Genomic DNA, 14692 nt, shown 5'->3' on the forward strand with positions numbered 1-14692 from the left:
GGGTGTACGAATGGACAAAGGTATTTGGGGAACATCTCGGCGAACGTACGTGAGACTTCCGCCATGGCTCCCTGCTTGTTGATTATACGGTGTTCTATAACTAACATACTCTCGAGGACAAGGAGTGTTAGCATCAAGCATACTTTCTTGTAGACATATAATTATGGGGGAATGTTCATGAATTAGGAGCCTAAGTTCTTCATATTTGGCCCTTAAACCCAGACAATTCCATTGCAAAATGGAGAAAACTATGGATTATTTCTGGAAGTCATCTTGGATGAGGTCTTCCCATTTGCACTTTTTAATCTAACATTATTACTTGTAGGTTTCTTCAGAGATGGTCTTGATATGTTGGGTTTTAGGTTTGTCTTTTTGTTTGTGTCCTTTTGATCTATTTGTTGAGGTGAATGGTGGACCTCAACTTTAATTTCTGATTTATTCAATTTATCTTCTGGTTCATTAGAAACATCAACAGACTAAACATCAAATTTATTTCATGTCATAACTTAAATGTTTCTAATGGAGGGGGGTGAGAGAGATGGAGGTCTCTCTCTTTTACGCTTAATAGATGGTAAGATTCTAGGTTTTTGCACCTTTTCCACTACAGGTGCATCAGGTAAGCTGGTTTCAAGTGGAACCTCCATCAAATCAGGCAAGGACATGACCCAAGAGAGGTTTGTACCAGTTTTTGTGATTGGGGACGAAGGCTGTACAGGGATGGGCAATGCCCTAGTGTTAATACACTGTAGTAAAGCCTCAAGTAATATGCTTACCTTATCATTCAGCCTTTTATCAGATGGTATATTTCTTTTTCTAGAGCTATTGGCAGTACTATGTGGGTTTGATTTTAATGCCTTAGCATAGCTATTTGATTTAGTTAATAGTCTCTTGGCACGTCCCACACTTAAATTCTAAATTAGATTTAAGAGCAGCTTCTTCCAACTGGATTTATGATTTTTGTTGCAATTTAAACACCTCTCTTGAAGTGCTCATTCTCCATGGTAAGATTTGGGGCAAATACCACACATTTTCTCATTTTGGCAAACTTTAGACGGGTGTCCAAACTTAAAACAATTAAAATACTGCAGTGGCTTCTGCTTGAATGGTCATACTTTACCATTTTGTTTTCAATAATAATATGGAAAGTTACATTAGCATCCTGGATAGTAAGGATAATCATTGATTTACCAGGGACTTTGCGAACTTTCCATACATTTAGTGGACACATGGCCAGTATCTCCTCTTCTGTAAATTCATACAGATCTCTGTTAAAAACTACTCCCCTTCCATAACTAGAATTTTGGTGGGGTTTGACATCTAACTTAATACCATCATTAGTTGTTTGTAGGTTGGACAGTGTTACAGAATGTGCTTGATTTGGCATGGATAAGGAAACTATTTTTTTCAAAAAGAAATATATCACCCAGTGCAATAGTTCCTACTTTTTGCCGAATTAATTTGCATATTTTGAAATAATTCCCTGTAACCTCCTTAGATTCAGCTACAAGCCACATTGGTGGTTTTGGCTTTCTCTGGGAAGACATAACTAACTCAGCATCTTTTTCCAACCAGTTAGCAGGCCTATATACATCCAAATCCTTTGGTACCTTATTGCAGAGAGCAGCCATGACATTCAAGTTACTAATTTTAATATTATTCATGTTACTTATTCCTCGTGTCACCCAAATTACTCAACTTAGGGATATCAGTAGAATGGTCCTTTCCAGTTCCAAGGTCATCAACCGAAGTTTCCTTAATAGACTTATCAGAGGTCGTTAACAGTGCCGGGGGGAGTCAGCATATCCAGGGGATGGGGGTTTGTTGTTAGAAGAGTCCACAAGACAGGGTAGAGATTAGTAAGAGTTTGATTTACCTGCTCAAGAATACTAAGACATCACACGTCAGAAAGGAAATTTGCACTCTCCACTATCGGCACAATGAGAGTATACTTCCCAGATGGTCCACTCCATACCCTACACGTAGGATAGCATCAAAACAGATATAGAGGCACAGGTGTAAGCTGAACCCACCTGTTAGGACTGAGACCAAGAAACTATGGAATCATCCTCCCCATATCTGTAATGACGGGCTTCCGGCTAAAAGCCTTGAGTCCTACCCCAAGCATTAGATCCCCCTGGATTCCGAAGACACAACACTTGAGATTAGTTCCATCAAAAATGTCCAAACCATCTTCGGAACGGCTGAGATCATCCAATACTCTCACATGTAGCTTTCAGCGCAAATACCTTCCAACTGTGACACCTCCTGCCATTCATCACAGCAGGCAGCAATAACGGATGTAGAAACATCCACACCAGTGGCAATAACAGATGTAGAAACATCCACACGATGGGAAAAAAAAAAATACATATATACACATACATATGGGAAATTTTACTCAGAGTTGGGACAGCAACACAAAATAAAGCTTATAAAATTAGAAGAAGATCGAAGTAATATTCAGAAGAAAAAGACGAGAGAGAGAGAGAGAGAAATTTAGATTCAAACTGGGGGAGCAATTTCCCCAAGTTCAAGAGCCCTCTTGCCCATCGCCAAGCTTCAGCACGAGAATGATATGCCGTGCTGGAGCTCAATGACTTCATAAAGGCATTCTCTTATTAAGAGGGTGGTTGTACGGGCTGTCCAACGACAAGAGCCCGTGTCATGCTATAGGCATGGCAATCTGCATGAATGAATGAATGAAAGAGGGTGGTTGAAGATTTTTCTCACCAAACAGATTGGGGGGGAAATGCATACGCGTCCAGGTTTACCCACAGTTGTTGGAAAGCATCTTCCCAAAGAGCTTGGGGATTAGGGACTAGGGAGCAGTATAACGGGAGCCTAAAGTTCAGGGCTGTTGCGAACAGATCCATAGTCGGGAAACCCCACAAAGTCAGGACTTAGTTGGTTACTAGAGGATTCAAGACTACTCAGAGCTCACTATCTGAGTCGCTCTCCTCAGATTGTCCGCCAGCACATTCCGTTTGCCTGGAATGAAGCAAGCCGATAGGGTCACAGAGTTGTCTTCTGCCCATATGAGTATCTCTACTGCTAGATGGCACAGCTGCTGAGACAAGGTATCTCCTTGCTTGTTTAGGTAAGCAGCTACCGTGGTATTGTCGCTCATCAATACCATGGAGTGCCCCACCAGGGACTGGTGGAACTGTTGGAGGACAAGAAAGGCTGCCCACATATCCAAGAGATTTAAGTGCTGATACCTTTCTGATTTGGACCATTGGCCAGAGATGATGTAGTGCAGCAAGTAGGCCCCCACCCTTCTTTTGATGCATCTGAAAAGAGCATCAACTCCGGGGGAGAAAAGAGAAGATTGACCCTTTGCAGAGGTTTGGGTCTGCCAGCCACCATCTGAGGTCCGAAAGTTCCTCTTGTCCTAAGCAGACTAGACAATCCTGGGATCAGTGGACTGATTCCATTGGGATTTCATATGCTGCTGGAGGGATCTCATCCTGAAGCGACTGTTGGGAAATAATCGGACTGGAGAGGTGACCGAGCAGACGAAATCAGCTCTGCGCTGGGAGCTCTTCTCACCTGAGGAAGGTCTGTGCTACCTTCCTCATCCTCCGAATCCTTTCATTTGATGGGAGAGCTTTGTGCCGTCTATTCACATGGCCAGGTATAACAGTTCTTGAGAGGGAAGCAGGTGAGACTTCTCAAGGATTACCATGATCCCCAGATTCTGGCAAAACCTTACAAGCTCGTCTCAGTGAAAAAGAAGGACCGCCTCCGAGTCTGCCAGAACCAGCCAGTCATCCAAGTATCTTAGGAGACGGATGACGACTCTGTTGGACCAAGATGACACTAGGGCGAACATTCTTGTGAAGACCTGAGGCGCTGTGGAAAGACCGAAACACAGCACCTTGGACTGGTAATGTTTCTGGTCTAGCATGAATGTTAGATACTTCCTGGAAGACGGATGGATTGAGATCTGGAAGTATGTGTCCTTTAGATCTAGAGTGCACATGAAGTCCCGCAGTCTTACTGCTTGTTTGACCGTGTCAGCCATCTCTATTCTGAACGGGGTCTGTTCTAAAAACCTGTTCAGAGCCGAGAGGTCGATGACTGGTCTCCAGCCTCCAGCCACCTTTTTCACAAGAAAGAGTCTACTCTAGAAGCCTGGGGATCCATTGAGGACCTTTTAGAGAACACCCTTCTCCAACATGGTTTGGACTTCTGCCCGAAGAGCAAACTCCTGTGCAGATCCCTTCGCATAGGAGTTCGATGGAAGAGGCACTCGTGTCAGTGGAGGGAGAGTGAATGGGACGCGATACCTTGAACGAATCACTTCGATTGTCCAGGGTTCGGCCAGCAGCTCTGCAGGCATCTCCCCACACGTGGTCGTATGGGAGGATTGCCCTTCCTAGTGGGATCAGCCTCGGTCGGACCCCCTCTTCTCTTTGCCTCCATGAAAGAACTTTTTACCTCGAAAGGCCTATTTAGACACCTCATGACCCTGTTGTTTTGGGTCTCTAGCCCTTTTCATTTGCAGTTTCGGAGATGGTTTCCTTTATGGATGGGAAGTGAAAGACCTAGTTGTTAAGACCTGGATGAGGGAGTGCAGGATGGATTACCTCCACTTCTCTGCCAACTGCTCGACATCCTCAGGATTAAAGACGGCGTCCATGACCTTAGATGTCAGGATGCCAGAAAACCTCAAATCAATCAATCAATCAATCGTGATTAATGAGAGAGCTACCTTCAACAGGAGCATTCCTGAGTATCACCACATCAGCCTGAGGGAGTTGTCTATGGAATCTTCCTATGACGGCATCCTTGGTGTTAGCCCAGAGGTTCACCACTTGATAGGAGAGAAACTCGATGGCCCGAGTACCAGACAATAGGAAAGTCTCCATAGACTTCCTAGTGGACTCCTGAGGCCAGTCCTGGGACCGGATCAGTTGTCCTAAAGAACCCAACCAGAAGTCGAGCCCCGAAGTAACCTGCATGGCGTACTTAGGGACCTTATCCTGATTGAGTATCTCAAGAGGTCGAAAGCAAGACAGGCAGTCCTGTAACCTTCTCGAACGGCGTGCCTCTCAAAAGTGCCTCTATAGAGTGGTCAAGAGGCAGGGTAAGGAGAGACTCCCTGAGGATCTCGTAATACCTCCTCTGAAACACATACGGATGAGGGAAGAGTAAAGAGGATGAACTGCGACAAAGGGAGGAAGATGAACCAGTTGCCTGAGAAACTGCCTACTGCCTAGAACTCCTTAACCTCTTTGACCAGGGCAAAGCTGCACTGGCCTACAGGGGTCTCTGGGTGCCATAAAACTGGTCCGGGACCTTATCCTTACCCTCAAGAGGAGCTGCCGATGGATCTGGCAGCCCATTGATGGAGCGAATGCAGGCCACCACCTGTCAGAAGGCGTATTCAGACTCCTTCCATTGATCCTCCGTTGCTTAGGGCTAACGGCAGCTGGCAAAGCATCGTCCTCAGGATCGCTTTGTCCTTCCACTTCCGAGCTCTCACCCATAGGAGTCTGGAGTGGTTCAAGTAGTTGCCAGGATATGCTGGAGACAGGGCAACTTCCGTAGACGTGCTCACTTCCCTCTGCCACTCAGGTCGTCAGCATGAGGTGGAGTTACGCTTCTAATCCTTCTTTTCTGTCTCTTAGTTATGACTTCCGTTGCCTTCATTGGAGTAAAGGGTAGGTTGGCCATATACGAGACAGAAGCTTAAGGACCTTCAGCACGCGATCGGGTTGGAGGTGATCTGCGTGCCTTGTCTGACGTTGACCTCCTTCTAGGGTCTTAACTCCCAATGGACGAACTCGACGAGAGTCCCAAAGGAATCCTCAGGGTTGCCTTGACTGGGAAGGTCGGAGGTTGTGGCAGTGGAGGAACCACATTCAGGGACTTTAGCATGGTGGTGATGAAAGTCCTCACCCATAGGGAAAGTTCTGTTCCTCTAGGTAAGCCCTGGACTTCCCTAGGAGGCCTAAGAGAATAGTGTCCCTTGGGGGGAACTCTAGAAGGAGCTTCAGTCGATGGTGGTGATAACCTCTGAGGCAGAGGAACATATTCCTTCAAACGAGAAGCAGGATCTGGACTAATAGGTACGTTAACGGACCTATTAGGCGGCTCATTGAAACCCTCTGGAAAGGGTGTCAGCCTTCCGCTGGAGGTGGAAGAAGATGAAGGTCAAAGCGAAGGTGTTAGTACCACACTTGCTTGCGGTTCCAACACACCTGCTCGTGAATTGCTCGCAGAAATCGTCGATTTGCTCACGAAATTCACGAAAATCGCGAGTTTCACGTGAAAACGGACGCGATTCATGAGCAGAAGTCCTCGCAAAAGGAGCACTAGGAGCCAAACAGGAAGAAGGTCTAACGCCTTCCAGCTGCTTCATAGAAGCACATATGTCCACGAAGGTCGGCAGAGAAGGGCTCCGAGTAGAAACAACTCTTATCGTTGGAGAAAATGTCGCAGCGGGATGTGTTTCCAAGCATTGCCTAGGCAAGTGCTTTGCTAATACTAACCAGGCAGCGAAAGGCACTGGGGTTTAGCTGGACACCTGTCTGAGGAGTGGTCATTCTCATGATCAGGTTTAGTCGGAGGTCGTTTGGAAGGTCAGGTTGAGGGGCTACCCGCTGATGGACTGCGCGAGCGCCTACCTCTACCCCTAGACAAGGAATATCTAGACCTTGATCACAAACATGCGGTTCGTGATCGTGAACGGGAGCGTCTAGCTCTCGTTCGAGAACGGCGTGAATGTCACTAATGCCAATCTCACGAATGCGAGCGTCGGCCTCTAGCACGAGAATGTCATTCTTGTGAACGGTACCCTTGAGAGTGTGAACGCCACCCTTGTGAACAGGAGCGTCATCCTCGCGAGAATAAGCGCCGTTCTCGTGATCTAGATCGTAAAGATCTAGAACCCAAGCATCTGGTAGATCTAGATTGTGATCATTATCCCACAGATCGTGATGGCGAGACTTCTCCTCGTGAAGAGGAACACCTCTAAGGAGAGCGTTGAGACCTGAGGTTTCGTGAGCGCGATGCTCTAGAGCGTGAACGCGTTCTAGAAGAAGAGTGTGCGGATCGTGATGACCTACGATCCATCAGATCTTTCGATCGTCGCGAACGGCGATCAGAGGAAGAGTGTCCAGAAGGGTGAGGCGATGGCGATGCTCATCCTTTAGCGCTGCTGGTAATAGGGGCGCTAGTCCCCGGGAGATCTATACCTGAAACCTGAGGGTTCCTGAGGGGAGACACAAAGGGTTGAGAGTTACAGGACGACGAGGACTCAGGATGGCGAGTGGGTTCGTCATCGGCAGAAGGCCGTTGAGAGGCGAACACAAGTGATCACCTTGTCTGCGCATGGAAGGGGCAGGAATGGGTGAGAGATGAACTTCGCACACTTCCAGAGCGTGAGATGTTGAAGGTTCTGGAGAAGGGTCCTTCCTAGCACCACGTTGAAGAAGGCGCAGCAGCTCCTCCTTCGAAGGGGGTCCTGAAATTCCTAAGGTCGGCAACACATGCAAAAGATCTGAAAGGGAGAATGGCTCCTTGGTGGCTGAAGGTGAAGTTGCTCCTCTAGGGGAGGCAACAAACCCCCCCCCCCCCCCGTACCCCCGAGTTGCTAAGAGTTAGTCAGTCTGCGCTCCTACTATATCATCTCTCGGAAGAGCACGAGCGAGAAGGAGCTTTTGAAAGAGATTTGGGGGTAAGAGAAGAAGAACGTGCTTTTCTTGCCTCTGAGGGCGAAAGGTCGCGCTTTACCCCCTTCTTCCTGCACTGTCCAAAATATCTCCCATTTTGATGCAGCAAACACTGGAGGAACCGTAAAAGCCACCAGAACCTGAAAGCCAGGCGCTGTATCTCCGAGACCTCATTTCTCCTGACTCATTTTACCCGGGGACCATGCCAGGGGTGTAAACACAGGAGTGACGGTAGCAGAAGCATCCAATGAGCGGAATGAAAAGCATAGTTCTCTTCCTCCCCATCAGAGCATAAGCCTGACACTGCATAGAAGGCTATGACCTACACTTGGCACACTAGGATAATTATGAACACTCTTACCTGGATCTACAGCCAGGTTAACAAAAACCACATGTGAAAGAAAAGATGTACAGTATAGCTCAAATAAGGGCATAACAGTATGTCTGTACTTCTTATGGCCAAAAACCTAAGTGAAGAGAATTTGACAGTTACGGCGGCGGAGCTCCTCGCCCTCCTTCCCACCAGCTGCTTAACTGCTTGTTAAACCTATTCAATGACAGTCAAGATCAGGCTGAAAACATATTCCCCACCAATAGGACATCAGTTTGTATATACATAGGAACAAATATATAATTTCCGTGTATAAAGTACAGCAAAAAAAAAAAAAAAAAAAAAAAAAAAAAAAAAAAAAAAAAAAAAAAAAAAAAAAATGAAGCTACTTACCAAAACCTTTATAATTATGGCAGACTGGCCCCTGGCTAGAACATTAGTGTATTTATAACGGCCTGCTAAATAAGGCATTCCCTTTTCGGGTGAGAATTCACCTTCCTCATCTGTGTATGGCGTAGTTTCTGTAGTCCAAAAGAATAGGAAATCATTAAAAATTATAAAAAAAGTAGCAACAGTAAAAGACTATAAGAATAGAAATAGACAATGGCTAACACAGACTCTACACCCAATACAGTAGAAAACAGGTAATTTTTATCTATGGTGTGGCTTTGAGCAATAATAGAAAAAAAAAAACATTGGGTCATTTTTTCGACTCTAATCTGAACTACTTTCAGGGCATGAATATTCTTTTAGTTAGATAGGATTCCTACTCTTAATTAGGACCCAGAATTAGGAGACCACTGCATCCCTGTGATAATAATACCTGTAAAAGTAAAGTAAACATTTCTTGCACATTCCTTTTATGAAATATGATATTTTCATATTAAAATAAATTTTTGAATATACTATCCCGGTGAATGTATATATAGCTAACATCTCCGATGGTCGGCAGCCGATTCAAAACTCGCAGGCGATCGAGGTGTTGGGTTGTTAGGTGTACACTAGCGCCACCACTCGTCAGGATACCATCACTATTCCAAAGTTCTCCAGTTCTTCTCAGCCCATAGGGTCTCTAGAGGGGCGGAAGGGAGGGCGTTCAATTATATATATCCACCGGGTAAGTATATTCAAAAATATATTTTAATATGAAAATATAATTTTTAAATATTTAACTTAGCCGGTGGATATATATATAGCTGATTCACACCCTTGGTGGAGGGTAAGAGACCAGCATTAAACATCATATGAATATAACTCAAGAGTTTTGATATAAAACAAACTTAAGGATAGTACCTGATAAGGAAGCTGACTTTTATGATACTTTGCCTCATTAGTCCGCTATCCTTATGAAGCCCAGCGATCCACTCAAGGGGCTGAAAGACCTCTAGGAGCTGTCATATCTGGGGTGAACACCCCTATGACAGGACCTCCACCAATACCCTTGATCTGGGCGCTCTCAAGAAACAAGCTTGACCACCCGCTAAAATCAAATGATTGCGGAAGACTGTCCCAGTCTCCACATACAACCAAAAAGATGATAGTTTCAAGAGAAGAAAAAAGGTATTAGGATAAGGGGAATGTAGTGGTTGAACCTTCACCAACTACTGCATTCGCTGCTACAAATGGTCCCAAAGTGTAGCAGTACTCGTAAAGAGTCTAGACATTCTTTAAATAATGTGAAGCGAACACAGATTTACTCTTCCAGTAGGTTGCATCCATAATGCTTCGTAAGGAACGATTTTGCTTAAAAGCCATTGATGTTGCCACAGCTCTGACTTCATGAGTCTTTACTTTCAATAATCGAAGGTCAGTCTCACTGCAGTGAGCGTGAGCCTCTTTAATTAAGAGCCTGAAAAAATACGATAAGGCATACTTAGACATCGGTAAGGCGGGCTTCTTGACCGAACACCATAAAGACTCAGATTCAAGACAAAATTTTTGGTTCTGTCAATGTAAAATTTAAGTGTTCTCACAGGTCATAGGACTCTCTTTATCTTGTTACCAACCACATCTGACAGGTTGGGGATCTCAAAAGATTTAGGCCATGGATGGGAAGGACCCTAAGAAACCAAGCTGCGAAGAGCATACTTCCTTACCAGTACAGAAGCTGACGTTCGTACAGAAGGCATGAACCTCACTAACTCTTTTTGCAGCAGCAAGACTCACTAAGAAAAGTGTCTTCAGAGTAAGATCTTTAATAGAAGTAAAGTGCAAAGGTTCAAAATTTCTCAAACATCAGAAATTTAAGAACACATCCAGGTTCCAAGCTGGCGTCATTACCCCATGCTTCTTGGAAGTCTCGAAAGACTTGAGAAGGTCTTGAAGGACTTTATTGCTCGAGAGGTCTAGGTTCCTGTGTCTGAACACTGCAGCTAACATGCTCCTGTAACCTTTAATGGTAGAGGCAGAAAAGTTAAGTACATTCCTAAGGTGTAGCAGGAAGTCAGCGATTTGAGCTATAGAGGTATAGGACGAGGAAAAGGAGGTGGCCTTGCACCGATCTCGAAATACCTCTCACATAGACTGGTAGAACCTGATGGTAGAGGATCTCCTTGCTCTGGTAATTGCTCTAGCTGCCTCCTTCGAAAAACCCTCGAGCTCTAGAGAGTCTTTGATAATCTGAAGGCAGTTAGATGAAGCGTGTGGAGGTTTTGATGGAACCTCTTCATTGAGAAGATCCAACCGCCTTGGCAGGCTTCTTGGAAAGTCCACCATTCATTGATGTACCTCAGTGAACCATTCTCTTGATGGTCAGAGAGGAGCAACCAACATCAACTTGGTCCCTACGTGAGAGGCGAACTTCTGTAGGACTTTGTAAATGATCTTGAATGGGGGAAACACATACACCTCCAAGTGAGACCGGTCCAGTAAGAACGAATCGACGTGGACTGCCTCTGGATCTGGAACTGGAGAGCAGTAAGGAGGCCCCTTCGTTATTGAGGTTGCGAACAGTTCTATGGACGGACGTTCCCATATCCGCCATAGTTTCTCGTACACCTCCTGATGAAGAGTCCATTCCGTGGGAATGACTTGGCTTCTTCTGCTTAGGCAGTTTGCCATCACGTTCCCTTCTCCCTGAATAAACCTTGTAAGTAAGGTCGTTCCTTTCTCCCTGAATAAACCTTGTAAGTAAGGTGGTTTCTTTCCTTCGTTCAAACTAGGAGAACCTTTGCAGTTAGGTAAAGGGATTGCGAGTGGGTCCCACCTTGCTTAGCGATGCAGTCTAACGCTGTGGTGTTGTTTGCGTTCACCTGCACCACTTTGTTTCGAATCAGTCTTTGGAACTTTGCAGGGCCTAAAGAACTGCTAGAATCTTCTTCTGGTTGATATGAAGCTTTACGTGGTCTTTGGTCCAAAGGCCCGAGCACTTTGAGTGTTTAGTGTTGCTCCCCACCCTGCGTCCGAAGCGTCTGAGAACAACACAGTCTGTGTTCTTGTGGGCAAGAGAGAGGCCTTCCTGAAGTCTGAGATTGACATCCCACCATTTCAGGCAAGTCATGATCGTTTCTGGAAGTGGAATGAACACTTCTTCTAAGCCCTTCTCCCTGTCCCAATGGTGGTTGAGGTGAAAATGGAGAGGTCAAAGATTGAGTCTTCCTAGGGAGACAAACTGCTCCAGAGACGAGAGTGCTGAGACCGAAGCACAGAGCTTGAAATTGGAACACTTCCTTCCCATACACGATGCTTAGATATAGTTGGAAGGTCGGATGGATAGGGATAAGGAAGTAAGCGTCCTGGAGATCGAGTGAGGCCATCCAATCGCTTTCCATTACTGCTGCAAGCACAGACTTGGAAGTTTCCAAAGTGAACTTTGTTTTCAGGATAAAAACATTGAGCGCGCTCACGTCCAGCACTGGTCTCCAACCTCCTGAGTTTTTTGGAACTAACAGAGGAGGTTGTAAAAGCCTAGAGACTGAAGGTTTAGAAAACTTCACCACAATTCCCTTCTCTAACAAGAGAGACACCTGTATGTGCAAAGCTTGTCTTCTTGCTTCCTATAGGTATCTGGGAGAGAGATCTATCGGCTTTTGGACAAGAGGAGGTTTCTTTACAAAGGTATAATGTACCCTTCCTTCAACAAGAGGACAGACCATTGGTCTGCTCCTGTTCCTTCCTAAGCCTGCCAGAAGTTCTTCAATCCGGCTGGAGGGAAGACAAAGATTGACTTGCTAAGACTTCTATTAGTCTTCAACCATTCTCTCAGCAAACATAAAACTCTCTTAGAATACCGAGAGAGCACGAATTTAGAACAAGAGGGAGCTGTAGCAGTCAACCCTAAGGTGAATTCTGAAGGAAGCGAGCGTGGAGCAGCAGGAACAAAATGCGAAGGAAAAACTTCCTTAAAAACAGTCATGATCTTCTCAAGATATAAAGATTGTTAGGCAGATCTAGATTCCTCTACTTCAGACAAGATACCCAAAGGTACAGCTGGAACGGAGAAATATCCTCTTCCTCCTCAGAATAAACTTCATCTGGAAGTCTATGTCTCAACTTGGTTGAAATCCATTAAGAAGTCGCGATGGAAAAGCTTGACAACTAGCATCAACCTGTCGATGAAGAACAGGTAGAGGTTGAAGGATGACGTCACGTCAGGACTGCATCGACGTCACGTCGTGACTGCGGTGTCTTAAGTTCAACGTCACGTCGTGACTGCGGTGTCTGACGTTCAACGTCACGTCGTGACTGCAGTGACTGCAGCTCGACGTCACGGTTGGACTATAAGGACTGACGTTCGTCATCACGTCGAGATTTACGATCAGTATCTCACTTGACAGCAAGGTTAATACTAGGGCTTACATCAGCGTGACTTAAAGCCTCACGCTTAGATTATTGATGAACTGAGTCCAACTTGGCGGAACCGTGACGCTCCGCAAGTAAGGGTTCCTGTCGAACAGGAGCAGGACCGTAGGACTGCATTAAGGTGGACAGCTTAGACTGCATGTCCTGCAAAACTCTAAAGTTAGGATCTTGAACACAAGGATCAGACCGTGACGTCGGGAACGTCAGCACTAATAACGGGAGTAGCAGCACTCAAGTCACGTCTGGAACGACCAGATAAAACAACAGCACCGTGACTCTTTGCAGGGGTCTCTGGAGCTACAAAATCCGACGTTAAAAAAGAACATTTAGCAGGCGAACCTTCCTCTGATGAAGGTATACGTTCCGGGCTGCTCCAGTGACTGCAGCCAGGAGGGTGACTTTGTTCTGAAGGAACCAATTTCCTCTTAAGAGGTCGTGAAACCTGACATCAGGATTTCTTACTAACATGAACGTCATCGGAGGACGAGGAGAACTTAGTCTCGTCTCTCTTATAATAAGGACGATCGTGAGGAGCAACGTCTGCAACTTGTGAGGGAACGTCTGTTCGTGGTTTAATACCTATCGCTCCCTTTGGTCTTGTGACATTCCTTCTCCCAGGGGTTGGGGAGCTTGAAAGAGGTCTCGGACTGGGTGAGCGTCAAGTGCGAACAGACGAACCCTCCACAACACTGAACATGATTTTCGCACTTTTTTCACTGACACTCGCATCTTTTAATAATTTCACATCGGACATGAATAAAGCTGATTTCTATCTGTAGCAAGCAATTCTCCCTTAAACCAAAAGGTTAGAATTGCGAAATATGTCCTTTAGTGTAAGCTCATTAGTACATAATTGTATCACGCATGTAAAAATTAATAAACATATACATAAATAAAAGTGAAATATATAAAGTAAAAGTTAAAAAGGATCAGTGACTTGGGACGAGACTAAAAAACTAGATCGCTAAGGACTAAGTTTTCTCTCTTTCTCTCCCTGTACAGTGACTTGGGACGAGAACAACAAACTAGAATGCGAAGGACTACGTTTTCTCTCTCTCTCTCTCTCTCTCTCTCCCTGTACAGTGACTTGGGGTGAGAATAAAAAACTAGATCGTAAAGAACTACGTTTTCTCTCCCCCTCTCCTTATACAGTGACTTGGGACGAGAATAAATATCTGAATCGAAAAGAACAACGTTTCTCACTCTCTATCTCCCTGTATAGTGACTTGGGACGAGAAAAAAGATTTGGATCATTCTCTCTCTCTCTCTCTCTTGTTACGAGAGTACTGGCTCACTCACTCTTCGTCAATAAAAAGATATTTGACTAAAGAAAAAATACTAAGAGGACTAAGAAATTGCAAAATAACATGTTCCTTTTATTTAGTATTTAAAAAACTTCAGTTTGTAAGAAGAATGAACTAAACGTCAAACTCTTATGCAAAGTGAAATCGTGATTCTCTCTCTCTATCGTAACGATAGAGTGCAAACTGCGTAGCATAAATAAACTTAACGCTAGTTCATCTTTGAAAACAGATCGAAGACTATTCAAAGAAAATATTTTTTTAAAAAGACAAAAATTCACTTAAAATATTTTGTAAAAATATTCATCCCATCGATCCATAAAATACAAAATTTCTCTCGGTATTTAGTACAAATGGAGTGAGGATCAATGAGGCCTAAGTAAGGCGGGTGAGATATAAAAATATAAAGGTAAATCTATAAATATCAACAAGAATTTATAAAGTGATAAAATAAATACTAAACACTTAAAGCCTTTCACACACTTCCCATACACTGGGGGAGGGGTCGGCCATATTCTCTCTCTCTATCGTTGAAAATCCAGAGAAAGAGAGATAAAGAAAAAAAAAAGGTAAAAATTTTC

The 14692-nt window shown here is 44.7% G+C and overlaps 1 protein-coding gene across 1 annotated transcript in view; it reads right to left on the reverse strand.

Moving 5' to 3' along the window:
• The window catches only part of LOC137630701 (serine/threonine-protein kinase minibrain-like), a 168105-nt gene that overhangs the window by 98736 nt on the left and 54677 nt on the right, over nt 1–14692 (reverse strand). Inside the window, exon 3 of the mRNA XM_068362334.1 lies at nt 8404–8531. Coding sequence (XP_068218435.1) covers nt 8404–8531 — 128 coding nt within the window. The remainder of the gene's footprint in view (nt 1–8403; nt 8532–14692) is intronic.

This window comes from Palaemon carinicauda, chromosome 38, assembly GCF_036898095.1.
Source record: "Palaemon carinicauda isolate YSFRI2023 chromosome 38, ASM3689809v2, whole genome shotgun sequence".
Taxonomy (NCBI): domain Eukaryota; kingdom Metazoa; phylum Arthropoda; class Malacostraca; order Decapoda; family Palaemonidae; genus Palaemon; species Palaemon carinicauda.